The sequence below is a fragment of the Gossypium hirsutum genome, chromosome D04, assembly GCF_007990345.1.
Source record: "Gossypium hirsutum isolate 1008001.06 chromosome D04, Gossypium_hirsutum_v2.1, whole genome shotgun sequence".
Taxonomy (NCBI): domain Eukaryota; kingdom Viridiplantae; phylum Streptophyta; class Magnoliopsida; order Malvales; family Malvaceae; genus Gossypium; species Gossypium hirsutum.
Window position 1 is genome coordinate 25,202,272 of NC_053440.1, and position 23,090 is coordinate 25,225,361.

The following is a 23,090-nucleotide window of genomic DNA, read 5'->3' on the forward strand; positions in this document are numbered from 1 at the left end:
ACGGGTAAGGGGTGTTACATTGATATTCTGATTTGCATGTGATTATGAATATTCTGATTATGATTCGCATGTTAAGCGTGTTATTATTCTGCTTATGACTCACATGTTAAGCATGCTATTGTTCTGCCTATGATTCGCATGTTAAGCATGCCATAAATCTGATTCTGATTCGCATGTTAAACATGCCACTGTGCTAAATCGAAAATAAATCTGATTTGCATGTAAAGCATTGATGGGCGTCAAAATCACCAAATATAAATTCCTACGACAAAATAATACTTAATAGTAGTATAGAGTAGTAGGGTGAATCCCACAAAGATTGTGATTCCTAATTTTCCTATTTTTGGTGACCAAATTTTTAAGTCTAGGCAGCTATCGTGCCCTCGACTTGAATGTGCGGAGCTATAATATAAATGAACAAAAAGGGGGAATTTTAGTTGATAAAGAGAATAAAATAAACAAATATATAATATAATAAAATAAAAACAAAATTATGTTTGCAAAATGAAATTAAGTGAATTAAATTAAATTGGTAAATTAAATATATTTAAGCTTAGCCTCAGCCTCGGTACACTCCGAACTTGAACCGATCCTTAAAAAATGGATTTTCCTTTCCAAGCGCTAAGTTGGTTATAGTGATAAAAAATGTCCTAACCGCAAATTCTTCCTGTCATAGTTGAATCTGGTACGACCTGCAAACCAACCCTTACCGATTATCTAATTGCAAAACACGCGTTCACAATTCAAGACCCTGACAACCTTGCGTTCTGAAGAACTGGACTCGAATCAATGGCCTCAATCGCGTGGGTCGTTTAAATTCAATCACTATCTACCTTGACGGAATCCAACTGGCTTTTTTGACCTGAACACGCCAATTTGTTCGTGGGAGTTTGAATACAGCATCGTCAACTCGACTTTCCAACTGTACGCCAAACAACCCCAACCCAATGCGCGCTTTTGAATTTAAACTAAATTGACTTTTAAGGACGAATTTGTACTATCCCATATATCGGAGAGATAGCGAATATCGTGTTGAAAATTTTTTAGTGCGAGTTCATATCTCATGATTGTATTGTCGGAGCGATAACCGGGCCAATGCTAAAACGGAACTAGTTGAGCATGAAATTAATCATGCTAGTTGGTAGATAGAAATGATTTTTAATGGAAATGGTGGTAACTGGAAATGGAAAGGGAATTAGGAAGAAATTTAGCCAAAATAGTGAAATGAAAAAAGAAAAGGGCAAAATGCCTGCACTTTAGCACTGATGCGTAAAAGAAAAGAAAGGAATGAATTTATTCCCAAACCAAATGTATTCAATTGTGTCCCTCAAAGGCCACCAACACTAAGTATTTATACACATTTCTCATGCTAAATTTAGCAAGATTTCTCCTAAAAAATATAAACTAAAAATCAAATTTAAACTAAAAATCAAATTTAAACAACTTATAAAACTTTAACAATTTAAAAATTTTGATTTTAACCAGTCAACCACTAATTCTTCAATTCTTTAATTTGGCCTTCTTCTCTGCTTTTCGTTCCAATTTAGCCCATTTTGTTTGATTTTGAATTTCAAGACTCCAATTTCATCCCTGATAAGAAAAACACAAGTTTAGTAGCATCTAGTTTGAAAATTAGCAAGAAATAAATATATTAAAAGCACAAATTTAACTTGCTATCAAATTCCCCCTACTCATCTGATGCTTGTCCTCAAGTAATGTGTGTACTCTATACCAAAAATCATTCGATAATATTTTTTGAAATCAAATCTCCTTCCACAGCCAAACGTAATGCAAACAATTAGGTAAATTAAAAATAAGTAATTACTAGGTTCAATCAATAAGTATTTTTATAAAATTTTGAAAATTATGTAAAATTCAACTACTTCACTAAATTTAGGCTTAATCAAACTTGCGAGACAATCATACTCAATATATATATGTTTTCTTTCTCTTTCTCTTTCTTTTTTCAACAAATTTGAGACTTAGTCAAATATTTTTACGTGAAATGAGATGACAACCCAAGCACCTCACTCCGGTTACTCAATTTGACATGTCCCTAATCAATTTATTTCTCCTTTCTTAAGGCAACTCGGTTAGCGGAGTGTTACAAGTTTCAGTTTTCCACTCAAATCTTTTTACGCGAAATAAGATGACCACCCAAGTACCTTATTCTGGTTACTCAATTTGATCACATTTCCGAATCTTCACTCTTAACGAAGCCATTAACAAATTTTATTTATTTATTTATTTAAATGAGTACTTTTATTAGGCAAGTATGAAAGAGCCAACAATTTTTACAAAACTTTGACTTAGCCATAATATTTTCAATTGTACAAAATACTTTTTGGTCAAAGTAAGCAATAGTTATTCATGATTCACCCAATTATTTAAATAAACTAAGCATAGGAATTGGAAGTGCATTTTCGAAATGAATTTCAGGAATAATTTTAGTATACAAATTAACATATGCGTAGAAGAAATAACATGGCATGTCCTACGATCCCCCTAGTTAGCCTACATTGCCCTCAATGTACAATTTTAAAACAATAATAAATAGAAGGGTCAAGTGGACTCCTCGATTAATTTGGTGAAGGGTGGTCTGGGCAGTTCAGGTTGGTTCGGTCCTAGGTGTATGTTTCAACAAATGGCAGCACTGAAATTTGACAAGGCGTGCCCATACCATAAAGGAAATATAATTTTGATTTATTTTTGGATGAAATGGGACAACCTCCACCATCGTTCATGGAAAACAACACATTAAAATAGACTAAACATAATCTTATTGTTTTTATTCTTATTTTCAACATAAATTAAACTTACTTTGAAATTAAATAAATTAAAATAAAAATGGGTTGCCTACTAAAAGGCACTTTTGTTTAATATCGTTAGCTCGATGACCTGAGTTTTATTTATTTGGTTCCTTGAGAATTAATTCTTCCAATGTGTGCACTTGGAATTTCTCGTAGAAAGGTTTCAACCTTTTTCTATTGATCTTGAAGCATTTTTTGAATTCCTCTATCATTGATGGATTGAGATGTCTTTGAGCTTCTCCGTTCAGGTTTGCCTTTTCCTTTATCGGAATCCTTATATGTTCCGGTAACCATCTGAGTTCCAATTTTGGGACCTCCATATGAATGACAGCTTCACGTATTGGTTCTTTGGTTGTTGATAAATTTTCTTGTTTTTCCATAACATCGAGATCTACACTCTTGCAAAACACATTTGTAATTTATCCTTTTCATGATATTCAAAATGTAACTTTGTTAGTGGTTCAATAATATACAGATTTAAAAAGGACCGACAAAAATTTAGCACTGAGTTTCACCCTCGACTAATGGCCAATCAAAAAAAGTTATTCAGGTCTTAGAAGATATAATGCGTTTCTGTGTGATTGATTTTGGAATAAACTGGGAAAAGAAAGTCCCTCTAGTTGAATTCTCCTATAATAATAGTTACCACATCAGCCTGAAGATGTCTCCATTCGAAGCCTTGTATGGTAGAAGGTGTAGGACACCTGCCTGCTGGATGTAATTGAGTGAAAGAAAGATAGTGGGTCCAAACTTGGTACGTGAAACAGAGGAGAAAGTTGCCATCATCCATAGTCACTTAAAAATGCACAGGACCGACGGAAATCATATATAGATTTAAAAAGGACCAATAAAATTTTAGCATTGCATTTCACCCTCTATTGATGGCCAATCAGAAAAGGTTATTCAGGTCTTAGAGGATATAATGCGTTTCTCTGTGAGTGATTTTGGAATAACCTAGGAGAAGTATGTCCCTCTGGTTGAATTCTCCTATAATAATAGTTACCACGTCAGCCTCAAGATGTCTCCATTCGAAGCCTTGTATGGTAGAACGTGTAGGATACCGACCTGTTGGATGTAATTAAGCAAAAAAAGATAGTGGGTCCAAACTTGGTACGTGAAATAGAAGAGAAATTTGCCATCATCCATAGTCAATTAAAAACTACACAGGACTGAAAGAAATCATATACAGATTTAAAAAGGAACTTGAGGTTGAACTGAACTTGCCTATCGAGGAAGAACCTGTATGTAGTCTAGCCAAAGAAGTTGAGCTGAGAAATAAAAAAAAATTCCCTTGGATAAGGTGTTATGGAGGAATCATAGCACTGAAGAAGATACTTTGGAAAAAGAGAGCTTAATGAAAGATTAGTATCCTTAGTTATTTTCAGGTATGAATTTCAAGGACGAAATTTCCTAAGTAACACCCCTTACCCGTGTTCCTTACCGAAATAGAGTATGAGGTATTACTAGAACTCAAACATTTAAATTTTTTTTTGTAAAAATTTCGGCAACATTTCTGCTTATTTTTACATAAAACCCCCTGCAGATTTCCAAAGACAATTTCAATCAACTTCAATATTTCCAACCAATTACAGTTATATATATTCAGACATAATTTATCCATTAATAAACTCCAACATATTTAACCGAACAATACTATATATATACATATTTATACCACATTACATAAAGTCATCTATACATGCCATTTTTCAAAAGTATTGGTTGCAAAATACCCAAAAGATGATGATGATGATAGTGAGGATGATGTCCTGACTCCGTCCAATTCCCGAGCTGATTAATATCACTATAAAAAAAATAAAAATAAAGAGGAGTAAGATTATAGCTTATAAAGTATGTATGTAATCGATAAATAAATTTCTAGAATAATATCATATATAATAAAATTTCTATCACACATAAATCTATCATTTATTCAATTTCCAGCAAACTGTTTTTCTACATCACAGTTCCTAAATTATTTTTATATGCAGCAACGGAACTCCAAATTAAGATCCGTGAATTTTTCCTCAAACTAGACTCATATACCTTTCCACCATAAAATTTTCAGAATTTTTGGTTCTTCCAATTAGTACAGTTTATTCTTTAAACCTTCCCCTATTTCACTGCTTGACAGTTCTGACCTCTCCATACTAAAATTTATTTAACTCTTTGTAAAAAATTCAAAAAATGTTCTCATTTCTTTCTCTTAAAGATAGACTCATTAAGGAATTCAAGAATGTAAATTTCAAGCCATAATTATTTTTTTACAATTTTTGGTGATTTTCCAAATTTGGAACAGGGGATTTCGAAATCAATCCACCCCTGTCTCAATAAAATTTAAATATTCCCAAATATACAACTCCTTTGCTTACACTGTTTCTTCCATATGAAAATAGACTCATTAAGCTTCAGTTTCATTTATTATTCAGCCTCTAACTCAATTTCTCTAATTTTTGGTGATTTTTCAAACTAACATCACCGTCACTGTCCAAATCTGTTCTATTACAACATTCCTTATTCACATAGCACTATAACCATTTATTTTATAACACAACGCAAACTTCATCACTTCAATCACTTTTCACAACTTATCACATTCTGATCACATACTCATATTTCATCATCATGACGGTATAAAAAAATAATATTCAGAGCTTTTCACACAGTACTACTCATATTATTTTTATCATTCGATACACGTAGTAGCATTCACATAGTACCACACACGTGATCAGTTTTACAGTTCACGTAGTAGCCTTCACATAGTACTACACACGTGATCAAGTTTTACGGCTCACGTAGTAGCCTTCACATAGTACTACATACGTGACCAAAGCTTTCCGGTATCCATAGTAGCCTTCACATAGTACCACATATGTGACCATAGTTTACCGATACACATAGTAGCTTTCACACAGTACTACGCACGTGCTCAAAACTTCTCGGTACACATAGTAGCCTTCACTTAGTACTACACATGTGACCATTATTTATCGATACACGTAGTAGCCTTCACACAGTACTACACACGTGTTCATCGATATCCTTACTCAAATTTTTTACTATTACGATAGTTTCACAAATATTCTTACTTTCCAAATATATTTACAATTTGTCCAAAACACATTATAATATCGATCCTTTCACGTATATTGTCATGAAATATAACAAAAATAATTATAACAATGTATTAATTACATACAACTTACCTCGATACAAAATGTAAAGATTTTTCAATTTAATCCTTAATCTTCTCTTTTCCCCGATTAAGGTTAATTTCTCGTCTTTCTTGATCTATAACAGTAAATTGAGCTTATTTAATATTCACATTTATTAAAACAAGCTTCGACTCAACTTTTATAAAAGTTACAATTTTGACCCTAAACTTTTGCATAATTACATCTTTTTCCCCAAGCTTGAAAATTAAATTTCACACCTTATTCTTATGTTTTACAACATGCTGAACACTTTTCCCTTCTATGGCAACATCAAATTCTCACTCTAACATACACTTATGAACATAAATATTTTTACCGATTATGTCGATTTACTCGTTTTTGCTTAAAATCACTTAGCAAAAGTTGTTTAACATAAATTCTAGCTTCATATTCCACCATAAAACAGCAAAATAAACACATTTCACCTATGGGTATTTTTCCAAATATGAACCCTAACATGAATTATTGATAAAATAAGCTAAACCGAACTACGAGGATTCCAAAAATGCGAAGAACATTAAAAACGGGGCTTGGAATCACTTACTATGGATCTTGGAAGCTTGAAAACCCTAAATATGGATTCCCCCTTGCTGATTTCGTTCACTATTGAGAAGATGATGGTTTTTGTCATCTTTTTCCCTTTTTATTCTTTTTATAACCAAATGACCAAAATACCCCTATTTAAAAAAATCTATTTCATCCATTTCTTATGTCTATTTTTTTTCCATCAATTAACTAATAGTCTAATTACTACATAAGGACCTCCAATTTATAATTTTATAACAATTAGACACTTCTAACATGTAAAACTCAACTTTTGAACTTTTTTACAATTTAGTCCTTTTAACTAAATTGAGTGCCCAAACGTTGAAATATTCGAACGAAATTTTTACGAAATTTTTCCGTGGAATTGTAAACCATAAAAATATAATAATAACCATATTTTCCCTTGTCAGATTTGTGGTTTCGAAACCACTGTTCCGACTAGGCCCAGAATCAGGCTGTTACAATTCTCCCCCTTAGGGATTTTCGTCCTCGAAAATCTTACCAAAAAAGAGGTTTGGGTACTGTTTCCTCATAGCTTCTTCTGGTTCCCACGTAGCCTCTTCCATCCCATGTTTTTTCCACAACACTTTTACTAAAGCTACACTCTTATTCCTTAATTGTTTGACCTCTCGAGCTAAAATCTTTATTGGCTCCTCCTCATAAGTCATATCTGGTTGAAATTCAATGTCTGTAGGAGAAACTATATGTGAAGGATCTGAACGATAGCGTCGCAACATCGATATGTGAAATACATTATGTATTCTTTCCAACTCTGCTGGCAAGGCTAACCGATAAGCTACGGGTCCAATCCTTTCAATAACTTCATACGGTCCAATAAAACGTGGACTCAATTTGCCTTTACGGCTAAATCTCAAAATCTTCTTCCACGGAGATACTTTTAAGAACACTTTATCACCCACTTGAAACTCAATTTCTTTTCTCTTTAAATCCGCATACGACTTTTGTTGATCTGAAGTAGCCTTTAAGCAGTCATGAATTACTTTCACCTTTTCTTTAGTTTCTTTCACCAAATCAACTCCGTGAATCTGATTCTCACTAAGCTCAGTCCAATACAAAGGTGTTCTACACTTATGTCCATATAATGCTTCGTACGGTGCCATTCGTATACTCGACTGATAACTATTGTTGTAAGCAAATTCAACCAATGGTATATATTTCTCCCAACTGCCTTCAAATTCTAGAATACAGCACCGGAGCATGTCTTCAAGAACTTGAATCACTCTTTCAGATTGTCCGTCAGTTTGCGGATGGAATGTAGTACTAAAGTTCAATTTTGTACCCAGGGCCTCTTGCAACTTTATCCAAAACCTCGAAGTAAAACTCGGATCTCTATTCGATATAATGGACTTGGGCACCCCGTGCAATCTAACAATTTCAGCAATATATAGCTCTGCCAACCTGTCAAGTGAGTAATCTATGCGTACCGGTATAAAATGAGCTGACTTTGGCAATCTATCAACGATCACCCAAATAACATCCTTCTTCCTTGGAGTCAGAGGTAATCCTGTCACAAAATCCATCGTGATGCTGTCTCATTTCCACTCTGGAATCATTACCGGTTGGAGTAAACCCGATGGTACTTGATGCTCAGCTTTTACTTGTTGGCAAATTAAACACTTTGATACAAATTCAGAGATATCCTTTTTCATGCCCGACCACCAATACAATTTCTTCAAATCATTATACATTTTCACACTACCTGAGTGAACTGCAAATCACCACTGTGTGCCTCACATAAAATGGTCAAAATTAACTCATCATTTCTCGGTATACATACCCTGTCCCGGAACATCAGACAATCATCTGATCTAATTCGAAAATCAGGGTTAACACCTGCTTCGCACTGAGCCTTCCTGGCTTGCAATTTACTGTCATTCTTTTGAGCTTCCTGAATTTGCTAAAGAAATAACGGTCTAGCCCTCAATTCAGCCAAAATTGAACCAACATCAGATAAATTTAATCTCGTATTCATAGCTCTCAAAGCAAATAAAGATTTTCTACTCAAGGCATCAGCAACCACATTAGCTTTTCCGGGATGATAATCAATCACTAGCTCATAATCTTTTATTAGCTCAAGCCATCTTAGTTGTCGCAAATTCAAGTCTTTTTTATTCATTAAATACTTCAAGCTCTTATGATCAGTGAAGATTCGGCACTTCTCACCATACAAGTAATGGCGCCAAATTTTCAAAGCAAAAACAATGGCAGCCAACACTAAATCATGCGTTGGATAATTATTCTCATGCGGTTTCAACTGTTTCGAAGCATAAGCTATTACTTTGCCCCCTTGCATTAACACACATCCAAGACCATTCAATGATGCATCACTGTAAACTACAAACTCCTTCCCTGACTCGGGTTGTACCAACACTGGTGCCTCAGTCAATAAAGCCTTCAATTTCTCAAAACTTTGTTGACATTTATCGGTCCATTCAAACTTGACATTCTTTTGCAATAACTTGGTCATAGGAAAAGCAATCATCGAGAATCTCTTAACAAAGCGTCTGTAATACCCGGCTAAGCCCAGAAAGATTCTAACTTTGGATACATTCTTTGGTGGTTCCCAATCAACAATTGCTGAAACTTTGTTTGGATCAACCCGAATATCGTCACTTGAAACTATATGTCCCAAGATTCCAACTTCACGAAGCCAAAACTCACTTTTGCTGAATTTAGCATACAATTTCTTCTCCCTCAGAATCTGTAATACAGTTCTCAAATGTTCTGCATGCTCGGATTCATCCCGAGAATAAATTAAAATATCATCTATGAACACCACCACAAACTTATCTAGATACGGCCGGAAAATTCGATTCATCAAATCCATAAAAATAGCCGGAGCATTAGTTAAACCAAAAGGCATTACCAAAAATTCGTAGTGTCCGTACCTCGTTCTGAAAGCAGTCTTTGGTACATCTGACTCCCTAACTCTCAACTGATAATAACCGGATCTAAAATCAATGTTTGAAAACACTGTCGCTCCTTTTAGTTGGTCAAACAAATCATCAATTCTCAGCAAGGGATACTTGTTCTTTATTGTCACTTTGTTGAGCTAACGGTAATCAATACAAAGTCTCATAGAACCATCTTTCTTTTTCACAAATAATATAGGAGCATCCCAAGGAGAAAAACTCGATCTCACAAATCCTTTATCCGTCAATTCTTGCAACTGAGCCTTTAATTCTTTCAATTCAGTCGGAGCCATCCGATATGGAGCAATAGAAATCGGTGCAGTACCAGGTAATAAATCAATAGCGAACTCAACTTCTCTAATCGGAGGTAACCTAAGCAATTCCTCTGGAAATACATCTGGAAATTCAGAGACTACCGGCACTGATTCAAGCTTCGACCCAGTTATACTGGTATTCAACACATAAGCAAGATAAGCTTCACATCCTTTTCTCATATACTTCTGAGCAGACATATACGAAATCACCCTAGACAGTTTATTCGGCTCCTCCGCTTCAACCCGAAGAGTTTCACCATTTCCACATTTCAATTCAAGGATTTTCTGTCTACAATTTACCTTGGCATCATGCAAAATCAACCAATCCATCCCCAAGATAACATCGAACTCATCAAATGGTAAGAGCATCAGATTAGCCGAGAAACAGAAACCTTGAATCGTCAAAGGACAATTCTTGCAAACCTTATCAACTAAAACATATTTGCCTAAAGGGTTTGATAATTTTACCATAAATTCAGAGTTTTCAACAGGAAAATTTTTATTAGATACTAAATTCACATATACATATGAATAAGTAGACCCAGGGTCAATCAAAGAAATAACATCAATATCATAAAGAGAAAATGTACCAGTAATCACATCGGGAGATGATGCATCCTAACGAGCACGTATGGCATAAGCTCTAGCAGGTGTTTGAGGTTCTGATTTTGCAGCTGTACCCTTCATTCCACTTTTACCACTATCTCTAGTTCCGATGTTTCTCGACGGTCTACCTCTGCTGACAGTATCACTCAATCTACCATTCTGAAATTTTTCTTCTTCAATTTTCTCAGGGCAATCTTTAATATAATGTTGTTGAGAACCACACTTGAAACAAGCCCGGCTAATTAACCAGCATTCACCAGGATGTTGTCTTCCACAATGCTGACACTCCGGTCTACTAGGCTTCATACTACCCACACTTGATACTGATGTAGCTTGAGCTTCGGAACCCAAATACAATTTTCTCAGGTCTCAACGTGGATATCCAGTTGAAGCTGTCACTCTAGGATTCATCTCTTTAGACTTCTTTGACTGAGTTTGAAATGGTTTACTCATAGGCCACTTTCTTGTATCTCGAGCCTCCATCGCAGCTTTTCTCTTTTCTTTATTCAATTCTCCAACCTTACAAGCTCGATCAACCAATACTACAAATTACTTCAGTTCCAACATCTCAACAAATATTCTAATGTCTTCATTTAAACCATCTTCAAACCTTTTACACATAACAGCTTCGGTGGGTACACATTCTTGAGCATATTTACTCAATCTAACAAACTCTCTTTCATACTCAGCCACAGACATTCGGCCTTGCTTCAGCTCGAGAAATTCCTTGCGTTTTTGATCGATGAACCGTTGGCTTATGTATTTTTTTTCTGATTTCATCCTGGAAGAATTCCCACGTAACCCTTTCTTTCGGAACCACAGATACCAATGTTTTCCACCAACGATACGCTGAATCTTTTAACAAAGATATTGCACACTTTAAACATTTTTCGGGAGTACAAGACAATTCATCAAATACCCGAATGGAATTTTCAAGCCAAAATTCTACCTTCTGTGGGTCATCATCTATATTAGCTCTGAAATCTTCAGCTCCATGCTTTCGAATTTTGTCAACGGGAGGCCTACTTGATCTTACCAAGTCAACATTTTGTGGAGCTGTGGGAACCGGTTGAGGAATAAGAGGAGGTGGAGGGGGTTGAACATTTGGATTTGCACGAAAAAATTATGTATACCAATTACTCATCATTCGAAAGAAAGCTTCACGAGTCTCATCCTGACTATGTGTCTCATGTCTACATTCTTCATGCGCGGTCCCTTGTGCGGGAGCCGACGCGTTACTTTCAATATTATCTGCCACACTTCGGTCAGGATCCATTTACTATATAAAACAAAATTTAAAATTTTCAGAAATCATCTCACTATCACAATATTTATATGGCATGTATAGATAGAATTTTACACACATTATACTAATCCGAGAACCGGCTAAACCATAGCTCTGATACCACTAAAATGTAACACCCCTTACCGTGTTCTATACCGAAACAGAGTATGAGGTATTACTAGAACTCAAACACTTAAATTTTTTTTTGTAAAAATTTCGGCAGCATTTCTGTTTATTTTTACATAAAACCCCCTGCAGATTTCCAAAGACAATTTAAATCAACTTCAATATTTCCAACCAATTACAGTTATATATATTCAGACATAATTTATCCATTAATAAACTCCAACGTATTTAACCAAACAATACTATATATATACATATTTATACCACATTACATAAAATCATCTATACATGCCATTTTTCAAAAGTATTGGTTGAAAAATACCCAAAAGATGATGATGATGATAGTGAGGATGATGTCCTGACTCCGTCCAATTCCCGAGCTAATTAATATCACTATAAAACAAAAGAAAAATAAAGAGGAGTAAGATTTTAGCTTATAAAGTATGTATGTAATCGATAAATAAATTTCTAGAATAATATCATATATAATAAAATTTCTATCACACATAAATCTATCATTTATTCAATTTCCAGCAAACTGTTTTTCTGTGTCATAGTTCCAAAATTATTTTTATCTGGAGCTACGGAACTCAAAATTAAGATCCGTAAATTTTTCCTGAAAATAGACTTATATACCTTTCCACCATAAAATTTTCAGAATTTTTGGTTCAGCCAATTAGTACAGTTTATTCTTTAAACCGTCCCCTATTTCACTGCCTGACAGTTTTGACCTCTCCATACTAAAATTTATTTAACTCTTTGTAAAAAATTAAAAAAATGTTCTCATTTATTTCTATTAAAAATAGACTCATTAAGGAATTAAAGAATGTAAATTTCAAGCCCTAATTATTTTTGTACAATTTTTGGTGATTTTCCAAATTTGGAACAGGGGATTTCGAAATCAATCCACCCCTGTCTCAATAAAATTCAAATATCCTAAAATATACAACTCGTTTGCTTACTCTGTTTCTTCCATATGAAAATAGACTCATTAAGCTTCAGTTTCATTTATTATTCAACCTCTAACTCAATTTCTCTAATTTTTGGTGATTTTTCAAACTAACATCACCGTCACTGTCCAAATTTGTTCTATTCCAACATTCCTTATTCACATAGCACTATAACCATTTATTTTATAACACAACACAAACTTCATCACTTCAATCACTTTTCACAACTTATCACATTTTGATCACATACTCATATTTCATCATCATGATGGTATAAAAAAATAATATTCGGAGCTTTTCACACAATACTACTCATATTATTTTTATCATTCGATACACGTAGTAGCCTCCACATAATACTACACACATGATCAGTTTTACAGTTCACGTAGTAGCCTTCACATAGTACTACACACGTGATCAAGTTTTACGGCTCACGTAATAGCCTTCACATAGTACTACATACGTGACCAAAGCTTTCCGGTATCCATAGTAGCCTTCACTTAGTACCACATATGTAACCATAGTTTACCGATACACGTAGTAGCTTTCACACAGTACTACACACGTGCTCAAAACTTTTCGGTACACATAGTAGCCTTCACTTAGTACTACACATGTGACCATTATTTATCAATACACGTAGTAGCCTTCACACAGTACTACACACGTGTTCATCCTTACTCAAATTTTTTACTATTACGACAGTTTCACAAAGATTCTTACTTTCCAAATATATTTACAATTTGTCCAAAACACATTATAATATCGATCCTTTCACGTATATTGTCATGAAATATAACAAAAATAATTATAACAATGTATTAATTACATACAACTTACCTCGATACAAAATGTAAAGATTTTTCAATTTAATCCTCAATCTTCTCTTTTCCCCGATTAAGGTTGATTTCTTGTCTTTCTTGATCTCACTACACTAAAACAGGTTTTTAGCGGCGTTTTTTTATGCCTTTAAAGCGCCGCTAAAAGTATTTGCGGCGTTTTTAAAAGCGCCGCAAAAAATGCCACTGTTGCAATCGCCGCAAACGTTTGCGGCGTTTATTTCTATAAACGCCGCTATAGATCATGATCTTTAGTGGCGCTTTTTCCATAAACGCCGCTATAGATCAGGACCTTTAGCGGCGATTTTTCCACAAATGCCGCAATAGATCAATACCTTTAGCGGCACTTTTCACACAAACACCGCTATAGATCAATAACCTTAGCGGCGCTTTCCACACAAACGCCGTTATAGCTCAAGACCTTTAGCGGCGCTTTCTCTACAAACGCCGCTATAGATCAAGACCTTTAGCGGCACTTTTTACACAAACGCCGCTAAAAACATATCTTTAAAAAATATTTTTTTAAATAATATTTATTTCTATGATAAATATTATATTATGTTTTAAGGATAAATAAAAAATATTATTTAAATGAAATTTTCTACGAAAATTTTAACTTTAAAACTAAATATTAATGAATTTAAATTTAAAATTTAAAATAATAAATTAATAACACAATTAAAATCCAAAAGTTAGAACTCTTAAGTAAAAATAAAAATTTAGAATCAAAACTAAAATAAATAATACATATGCAAGATAATAAAACATAAAATGCATTTTCTTAATCAAGTAAATCTTGGTAATAAAAGATATAATACATTTACTTAATCAAGAAAATCTTGTACATCATTGAAGTCACACCATCAAATCTGTACCCATCAAACTTATACTCCTCCAGCCACCATCTTGCATTTGAAAGAAGATACCTTAGTACCTAAAGCAACAATTAAGAAATAATATTTACAACTGGAAGGGAGGAAGCCAAAATCTTTAAACAAGCTATTCATTAAGAAATAGCTTAGTGTGACAATAACACCTAATGCTATAGAGAGAAAGCAGAACGAAAGGTAGAGAGATTGTACAAATGTGCCAATGGCATTAGGGAAGCATTTCCAATTCAAAACTGGTTAGATACTGCAAATTATGGAATTTAGAGACAAGAAGGTTGTATATTTCCCAGGCAGCTAGCTTACGCTTGATCTACATTAACCGTTTGCGCAGATTATTACATGGAAATATAAACATTTATAGACCCCCCCCTTTTTTTTCTTTTCGGGCAAAGATGCATATAGTACATAGAAATGTATCTTATTGCATTCAAGATGCTGTAAAGAAAAACATAAAAAAACAAGCCAAAATATATGCCTAAACACAATCCTATGTCTAACTCCAAATAATAAGTGAAAACAGAAAAATAAAGCCAGCAAATGGATTTGTAAACATAAGCACTAGAAAAAGTAGAAACACATACCACATAAATCGTTTACTTTCTTTGCCATCTCCTTGATCTCCTTTTCAACTTTTTTTATGTTGGTTGAATAAGGTCCTAATCCCTGCCAGGAAAAAAAGAAGAGGAGTTTCTATTATAGCTGCCCAAAAATCAATATAGATAAAAACTAAAAAATAAAAAATAAAAGGAAAGATCAAAAATGATGCAAGGCTCAAATGGTGAATGACAAATAGGTTTGCTTTTTTAACTAATGTAAATCCTTGCCGTCGATTTCAAAGATGATAATTGCCAGAACAATCAACTTCACAATGTTGTTTAAGTAAAAATCAAGAAAGCTATCTGATCTAACTAGTCATCCGAGCAGGTAACCTCTCCGCACACTGTTGAAAGAAGAGTAAATAAGGCAACTAGATCTATAGCTCAAAATAACCAGCCTCAATTCCATTCAGAGCCATGCTATCCTAATGATCAGTCTTAAGATACAAACATTAAACACAACGCAGCAGTCATCACTTGCAAAGAACAGAATAGAGGCGAACATTTGAGAACAAACAAATTTTGCAATGTTTCGTATCTTTTTCAATCCATCATCAAGAAAACTCGAAGAAATTGCAGGAGAACTAACTAGTAGCTAAAACAAAGCTTCAAGGTTAATTCTTGAAAATGTCACCGAAGCTAAAACCTAAACTTTAGAAATATTCTCTGCTTATTAAGAAATGCCATCACCACCAAAACTAGTATAAAGAAAGATCTAGTGTGATTATCACAAACTTAAATATCAACTACTCATAGTTAGGAAATTAAAATGCACAACAATCACCTAATGCACGAATAGAAGACTGCACATGTAAAGAAAACTTCTCCTGTAAAATGTATTTTATTAAAAAACTACTGCTTTACTTTCAGTCCTAATGCCTAGGAGGAAGATTTATTCTAACAAGTCTAGAAAGAAATAGAATATAAAATAAGATCCCACATATTATAGCATTGAATGAAGATTTTATAGAACTTATTATGATCCTCCTTCACAATTAGAAAAACCATATGCAACTGAACTTGTGGAAGAGTTGACTAACAATTTGCTACATGCCAAGGAAAGGGAGATGCATACTGGGCTACTCATTCCAACATGTGACTCATAAATTCTAAGTGATTTTGGTCTTTTTGGCCGGGTGTGTTTGAATACATACTTTTCCTGTCACAAGAGCAACATCATTAGTAACAAAAAGATAAAATACGCTTATAGCAGACTGAACTAAGTTGATCTTGCCGTGCAGCAATTAAACTGGAAGAGAAAGAATGTAATTTAGAAACTGACTTATATATGAAAGTGAACCAACTGAAATTGTTTTCTTAAAAACACTCCATTAACATTAAAACAAAACACAGAATCTATGCTTATTTTTATTAACTATTTACTATGTAAAACACTCCATTAACATTAAAATCACTATTTTTTTTTCTTTTGAGAACCAAAATTCAAATACTTAAATTGCTTTTTGGTTAAATTATTTGGTTAAATTACCTGCGAGGTCTCTGTATTACTAATACAACCAAAGCAAATCCACTTAGAAAATGGTTCATCTAATCCCGTTAATGCAATTATAAACTGGTTTCACATATATGCGCCTAAAAGAACTACTATTTAAGCAAATATAATTAAGAAAATACCGCCAGAATCCCCATTCAGAACAGTTATCTGCCGTGCTGATGCCAGTTGCCTGCTCTCCGTTGACAAACGACGCATATACAAATTGATAGAAAAAGATCAATATTACAACCAAAAGATTTAAACTTTAAGCTCTATTTCCTCATATACCTGAGCTAGAAGTGCATCTGAATCATCAGCTTGCTCCCCCGATTTTTTGAGTCCCTTCAGCAGTGACTGCCAAATCAGGAAAAAAGGAGTTAAAAGCTAAAATTAATAAACGAAAAAGAATGAAAAGTAGAAACCTAGTCAATCAACACAAAATCCAAAGGAAAAATATTTGAATCATACGGCAGGGAGAAACTAGCAAATCAAAACAAACAAAACGATCAAAACTAACCTGCAATTCGCCTAATATGTCCGATAATTTACCGTTTTTCAGGAGGACAGTACCCGTATAACCTGAAAACGAAATTAACAAGTTGAAGTCAAAATTAAAACAGTAAGAAAAATAAAAAAGAAGAATTGAAGTAAGAAATTCAGTTGGAACGGTACCGGCGCCGGCTAAGATCAAGATCTTCGACAAACCTACTCCGGTTTGCATAGCCATGACAGTGTTTTCGAAAAAAGTAATCATATAAAAAACAGAATATGTTGCATTAGTAAGGAACAAGAAAAAGTTTCGGAGGGGGAAAGTTGAGATTAGGAATTTTAGGGGGGAAAGTTGGGGATTTCCGAGGGGGGAATTTTTATACAATGGCGCTAATTTTTTTTAAAGTGAAATTTTTTTTGTGGCGTTTTTGTAGATTTTTCATTTTGAACAAAATAACGCCGTTTTACTATTTTAATTTTTTTTATTTTGTTTTTTATAAATTGATTTATTTTTGCAGCGTTTTTTTTAAAACCGCCACTATTTCACTTTAAACAAAATGATACCGTTTTGTTATGCTTAAAATTTTTTATTTTATTTTTTAATAAATTGATTTATTTTTTGCGGCGTTTTTTATAAAATTTTTCATTTGGAACAAAATGATGCCGTTTTTCTATGCTAAAATTTTTTTATTTTAATTTTTTATAAATTGTTTTTTTTGCCGCTTTTAAACGCCGCAAAATTTTTTCATTTTGAACGAAATGACGCCGTTTTGCTATTCTAAAAATTTTTTATCTATTTTTTATATATTGATTTATTTTTTGCGGCGTTTTTAAAGCTATTTTATTTTGAACAAATTGACGCCGTTTTGCTATGCTTAAAATTTTTTATTTTATTTTTTTAATAAATTGATTTATTTTTTGCGGCGTTTTTATAAAAAAACGCCGCTATTGCTCACCTTTAGCGGCGTTTTCCAAAAAAACGCTGCAAAAAATTTTCATTTGGAACAAAATGACGCCGTTTTGCTATGCTAAAAAATTTTTATTTTAATTTTTTATAAATTGATTTATTTTTTGCGGCGCCGCTATTGCTTACCTTTAGCGTTTTTCTCAAAAACGCCGCAAAATTTTTTCATTTTGAACAAAATGACGCCGTTTTGCTATTCTAAAATTTTTTTATCTATTTTTTATATATTGATTTATTTTTTGCGTCGTTTTTATAAAAAACGCCGCTATTTTATTTTGAACAAATTGACGCCGTTTTGCTTTGCTAAAATCTTTTATTTTATTTTTTTATATATTGATTTATTTTTTGCGGCGTTTTTAATAAAAACGCCGCTATTTCATTTTGAACAAAGTGACGCCGTTTTGCTGTTTTGGTTTTTATTAATTGATTTATTTTGAACAAAATAATTTTTATAAAAAAAAAAACAAGTACTCTCAAAATAAATATTGTAATAAGAAAACAAATGATAAAATGGTTGTAATTAATTATTAAGTTAGAATTATCTAAATTAAATAATTACCTATATATCCATATCATTTTTATTTCATTTTTATTTTTGTATTTTTTCTTATAATTTGATCCTCTCCAAAATAAATAATTATGCATAAATATCCATATCAATCTATTACTTTTTTTAACTTATTTATTAATTCTATTTAAACTAATATTTAAATATATCAAATGATTTAGATTAAATTTTTTTAAATATAAAAGTATTAATTAATTGTATAAAATTTTATCATTTAACAAATCTCAAGTAAACCTTAACCTTAAACCATCTAAATTAACCATTCAATACATATAAAGTCTATCTATTATATATCTCTTAAATAATTTAAACAATACTCATAATTTCAATATATTTGATTTATTATTATCTATTTTACAATTATATAAGAACATATTTAAAATATAAATTAAAAAAATAATTAATCTAAACTCAAAACCTTAACTCGATCCCTGAATCCCTAAACCTTAAATCCCTAACTCTTAACCCCTAACATCTAACCCCTAAACCCCTAACCCTTAAACATTAAATCCCAACCCTTAAACCATAATCCCTAATTCATAATCCCTAAATCCATACTCCCTAAATCTTAAAATATTAGTTATTAAACTGGCCTTAAATCTTAAATTAATCATATACCCTAAACTAAAAACCCTAAACAAATTTATTATTATCTCTTTTACAATTATATAATAACATATTTAAAATATAAATTAAAAAATAATTAGTCTAAACCCAAAACCCTAACTCGACCCTTGGATCCCTAACTTTTAACCCTTAGCACGTCTAACCCCTAAACCTTAAATACCAACCCCTAATCCATAATCCCTAAACCCATACTCCCTAAACCTTAAAATATGAACTCCTAAACCGGCCTTAAATATTAAATAAATCATATACCCTAAACAAATTTATTATTATCTCTCTTACAATTATTTTAAATAATAGCATTTTAATTTTTTCGTGCGTTTTATTTCAAATTATTTCTACGTGTCATTACTTTTTTTTGAAGATTTTAAATATTCAATTAGAAATAAATTGAATTTTATTTAATATGAATAAACCAATTAAGATAAAATATTTTTAGCGGCGCTTTCCGAAAAACGCCGCTAAAGACCTGTGCATTAGCGGCGCTTTCATAAAAACGCCGCTAAATCCTCGAAAGCTCATAAAACGACGTCGTTGGACTAAGGTGATTTTGCGGCGCTTTCCCAAAAATGCCGCTAAAGCCCTGAGCATTTGCGGCGCTTTCATAAAAACGCCGCTAAATCCCCGAAAGCTCAAAAAATGGCGTCGTTGGACTGAGGTGATTTTGCGGCGCTTTCCCAAAAACGCCGCTAAAGCCCTGAACATTAGCGGCGCTTTCTTAAAAACGCCGCTAAATCCTTGAAAGCTCAGAAAACGGCGTCGTTGGGCTTAGGTTTTTTTGCGGCGCTAAATCATTTAATTCTTGCAGTACCAGGTAATAAATCGATAGCGAACTCAACTTCTCTAATCTGAGGTAACCCAGGCAATTCCTCTGGAAATACATCTGGAAATTCAGAGACTACCGGCACTGATTCAAGCTTCGACCCAGTTATACCAGTATTCAACACATAAGCAAGATAAACTTCACATCCTTTTCTCATATACTTCTGAGCAGACATATGCGAAATCACCCTAGACAGTTTATTCGGCTCCTCCGCTTCAACCCGAAGAGTTTCACCATTTCCACATTTCAATTCAAGGATTTTCTGTCTACAATTTACCTTGGCATCATGCAAAATCAACCAATCACCCCCAAGATAACATCGAACTCATCAAATGGTAAGAGCATCAGATTAGCCGAGGAACAGTAACCTTGAATCGTCAAAGGACAATTCTTGCAAACTTTATCAACTAAAACATATTTGCCTAAAGGGTTTGATACTTTTACCATAAATTTAGTGTTTTCAACAGGAAAATTTTTATTATATACTAAATTCACACATACATATGAATAAGTAGACCCAGGGTCAATCAAAGAAACAACATCAATATCATAAAGAGAAAATATACCAGTAATCACATCGGGAGATGATGCATCCTTACGAGCACGTATGGCATAAGCTTTAGCAGGTGTTTGAGGTTCTGATTCTGCAACTGTACCCTTCATTCCACTTTTACCATTATCTCTAGTTCCAGTGTTTCTCGACGGTCTACCTCTGCTGACAGTATCACTCGATCTAACATTCTGAAATTTTTCTTCTTTAATTTTCTCAGGGCAATCTTTAATATAATGTTGTCGAGAACCACACTTGAAACAAGCCCGGCTAATTAACCAGCATTCGCCAGGATGTTGTCTTCCACAATGCTGACACTCTGATCTACTAGGCTTCATACTACCCACACTTGATACTGATGTAGCTTGAGTTTCGGAACCCAAATACAATTTTCTCCGGTCTCAACGTGGATATCCAGTTGAAGCAGTCACTCTAGGATTCATCTCTTTAGACTTCTTTGACTGAGTTTGAAATGGTTTACACATAGGCCGCTTTCTTGTATCTCGAGCCTCCATCGCAGCTTTTCTCTTTTCTTTATTCAATTCTCCAGCCTTACAAGCTCGATCAACCAATACTACAAATTCCTTCAGTTCCAACATCCCAACAAATATTCTAATGTCTTTATTTAAACCATCTTCAAACCTTTTACACATAGCAACTTTGGTGGGTACACATTCTTGAGCATATTTACTCAATCTAACAAACTCTCTTTCATACTCAGCCACAGACATTCAGCCTTGCTTCAACTCGAGAAATTCCTTGCGTTTTTGATCGATGAACTGTTAGCTTATATATTTTTTTCTGGTTTCATCCTGGAAGAATTCCCACGTAACCCTTTCTTTCGGAACCACAGATACCAATGTTTTCCACCAACGATACGTTGAATCTTTTAACAAAGATATTGCACACTTTAAACATTATTCGGGAGTACAAGACAATTCATCAAATACCCGAATGGAATTTTCAAGCCAAAATTCTACCTTCTGTGGGTCATCATCTATATTAGCTCTGAAATCTTCAGCTCCATGCTTTCGAATTTTGTCAACGGGAGGCCTACTTGATCTTACCAAGTCAACATTTTGTGGAGCTGCGGGAACCGGTTGAGGAATAGGAGGGGGTGGAGGGGGTTGAACATTCGGATTTGCACGAAAAAATTCTGTATACCAATTACTCGTCATTCGAAGGAAAGCTTCCCGAGTCTCATCCTGATTATGTGTCTCATGTCTACTTTCTTCATGCGCGGTCCCTTGTGCGGGAGCCGGCTCGTTACTTTCAACATCATCTGCCACACTTCGGTCAGGATCCATTTACCATATAAAACAAAATTTTAAATTTTCAGAAATCATCTCACTATCACAATATTTAAATGGCATGTATAGATAGAATTTTACACACATTATACTAATCCGAGAACCGGCTAAACCATAGCTTTGATACCACTAAAATGTAACACCCCTTACCCGTGTTCCGTACCGAAACAGAGTATGAGGTATTACTAGAACTCAAACACTTAAAATTTTTTTGTAAAAATTTCGGCAGCATTTCTGCTTATTTTTACATAAAACCCCCTGCAGATTTCCAAAGACAATTTAAATCAACTTCAATATTTCCAACCAATTACAGTTATATATATTCAGACATAATTTATCCATTAATAAACTCCAACGTATTTAACCAAACAATACTATATATATACATATTTATACCACATTACATAAAGTCATCTATACATGCCATTTTTCAAAAGTATTTGTTGCAAAATACCCAAAAGATGATGATGATGATAGTGTGGATGATGTCCTGACTCCGTCCAATTCCCGAGCTGATTAATATCACTATAAAACAAAAGAAAAATAAAGAGGAGTAATATTATAGCTTATAAAGTATGTATGTAATCGATAAATAAATTTCTAGAATAATATCATATATAATAAAATTTCTATCACACATAAATCTATCATTTATTCAATTTCCAGCAAACTGTTTTTCTGTGTCATAGTTCCAAAATTATTTTTATCTGGAGCTACGGAACTCAAAATTAAGATCCGTAAATTTTTCCTGAAACTAGACTCATATACCTTTCCACCATAAAATTTTTAGAATATTTGGTTCAGCAAATTAGTACATTTTATTCTTTAAACCTTCCCCTGTTTCACTGCCTGATAGTTCTGACCTCTCCATACTAAAATTTATTTAACTCTTTGTAAAAAATTCAAAAAATGTTCTTATTTCTTTCTCTTAAAAACATACTCATTAAGGAATTCAAGAATGTAAATTTCAAGCCATAATTATTTTTGTACAATTTTTGGTGATTTTCCAAATTTGGAACAGGGGATTTCGAAATCAATCAAACCCTGTCTCAATAAAAATTAAATATCCTCAAATATACAACTCTTTTGCTTACTCTGTTTCTTCTATATGAAAATAGACTCATTCATCTTCAATTTAATTTATTATT

The 23,090-nt window shown here is 33.3% G+C and overlaps 1 protein-coding gene across 3 annotated transcripts; it reads right to left on the bottom strand.

Moving 5' to 3' along the window:
- Positions 1 to 14,387: 14,387 nt before the first annotated feature.
- On the bottom strand, positions 14,388 to 17,524 carry LOC107898483 (uncharacterized). Of its 3 annotated transcripts, none has more exons than XR_005912174.1 (6): positions 17,284 to 17,468; positions 17,129 to 17,190; positions 16,900 to 16,965; positions 16,752 to 16,801; positions 15,102 to 15,183; positions 14,388 to 14,564 (listed from the first exon to the last, which is right to left on the bottom strand). XR_005912174.1 is itself a non-coding variant. In XM_016823942.2 (6 exons), exons 1-6 carry the CDS (start codon positions 17,363 to 17,365, stop codon positions 14,515 to 14,517), a joined length of 426 nt encoding a protein of 141 aa, XP_016679431.2. In that variant the 5' UTR covers positions 17,366 to 17,524; the 3' UTR covers positions 14,388 to 14,514. The 3 variants fall into 3 exon arrangements, 2 of the variants coding, with proteins under 2 accessions (XP_016679431.2, XP_016679432.2); XM_016823942.2 differs by lacking the exon at positions 16,752 to 16,801 and adding an exon at positions 16,192 to 16,275 and having other exon boundaries at positions 17,284 to 17,524; XM_016823943.2 differs by lacking the exon at positions 16,752 to 16,801 and having other exon boundaries at positions 17,284 to 17,470.
- Between the last annotated feature and the right edge of the window lie 5,566 nt (positions 17,525 to 23,090).

Coding starts and splice junctions, on each gene's coding strand:
- LOC107898483 (XM_016823942.2), bottom strand. CDS start 17,365: ATGATTACTTTTTTCGAAAACACTGTCATGGCTATGCAAACCGGAGTA. Junction 16,966..17,128: donor ACATATTAGGCGAATTGCAG/GTTAGTTTTGAT, acceptor CTGATTTGGCAG/TCACTGCTGAAGGGACTCAA. Junction 14,565..15,101: donor GAAAGTAAACGATTTATGTG/GTATGTGTTTCT, acceptor TTGTTGCTTTAG/GTACTAAGGTATCTTCTTTC.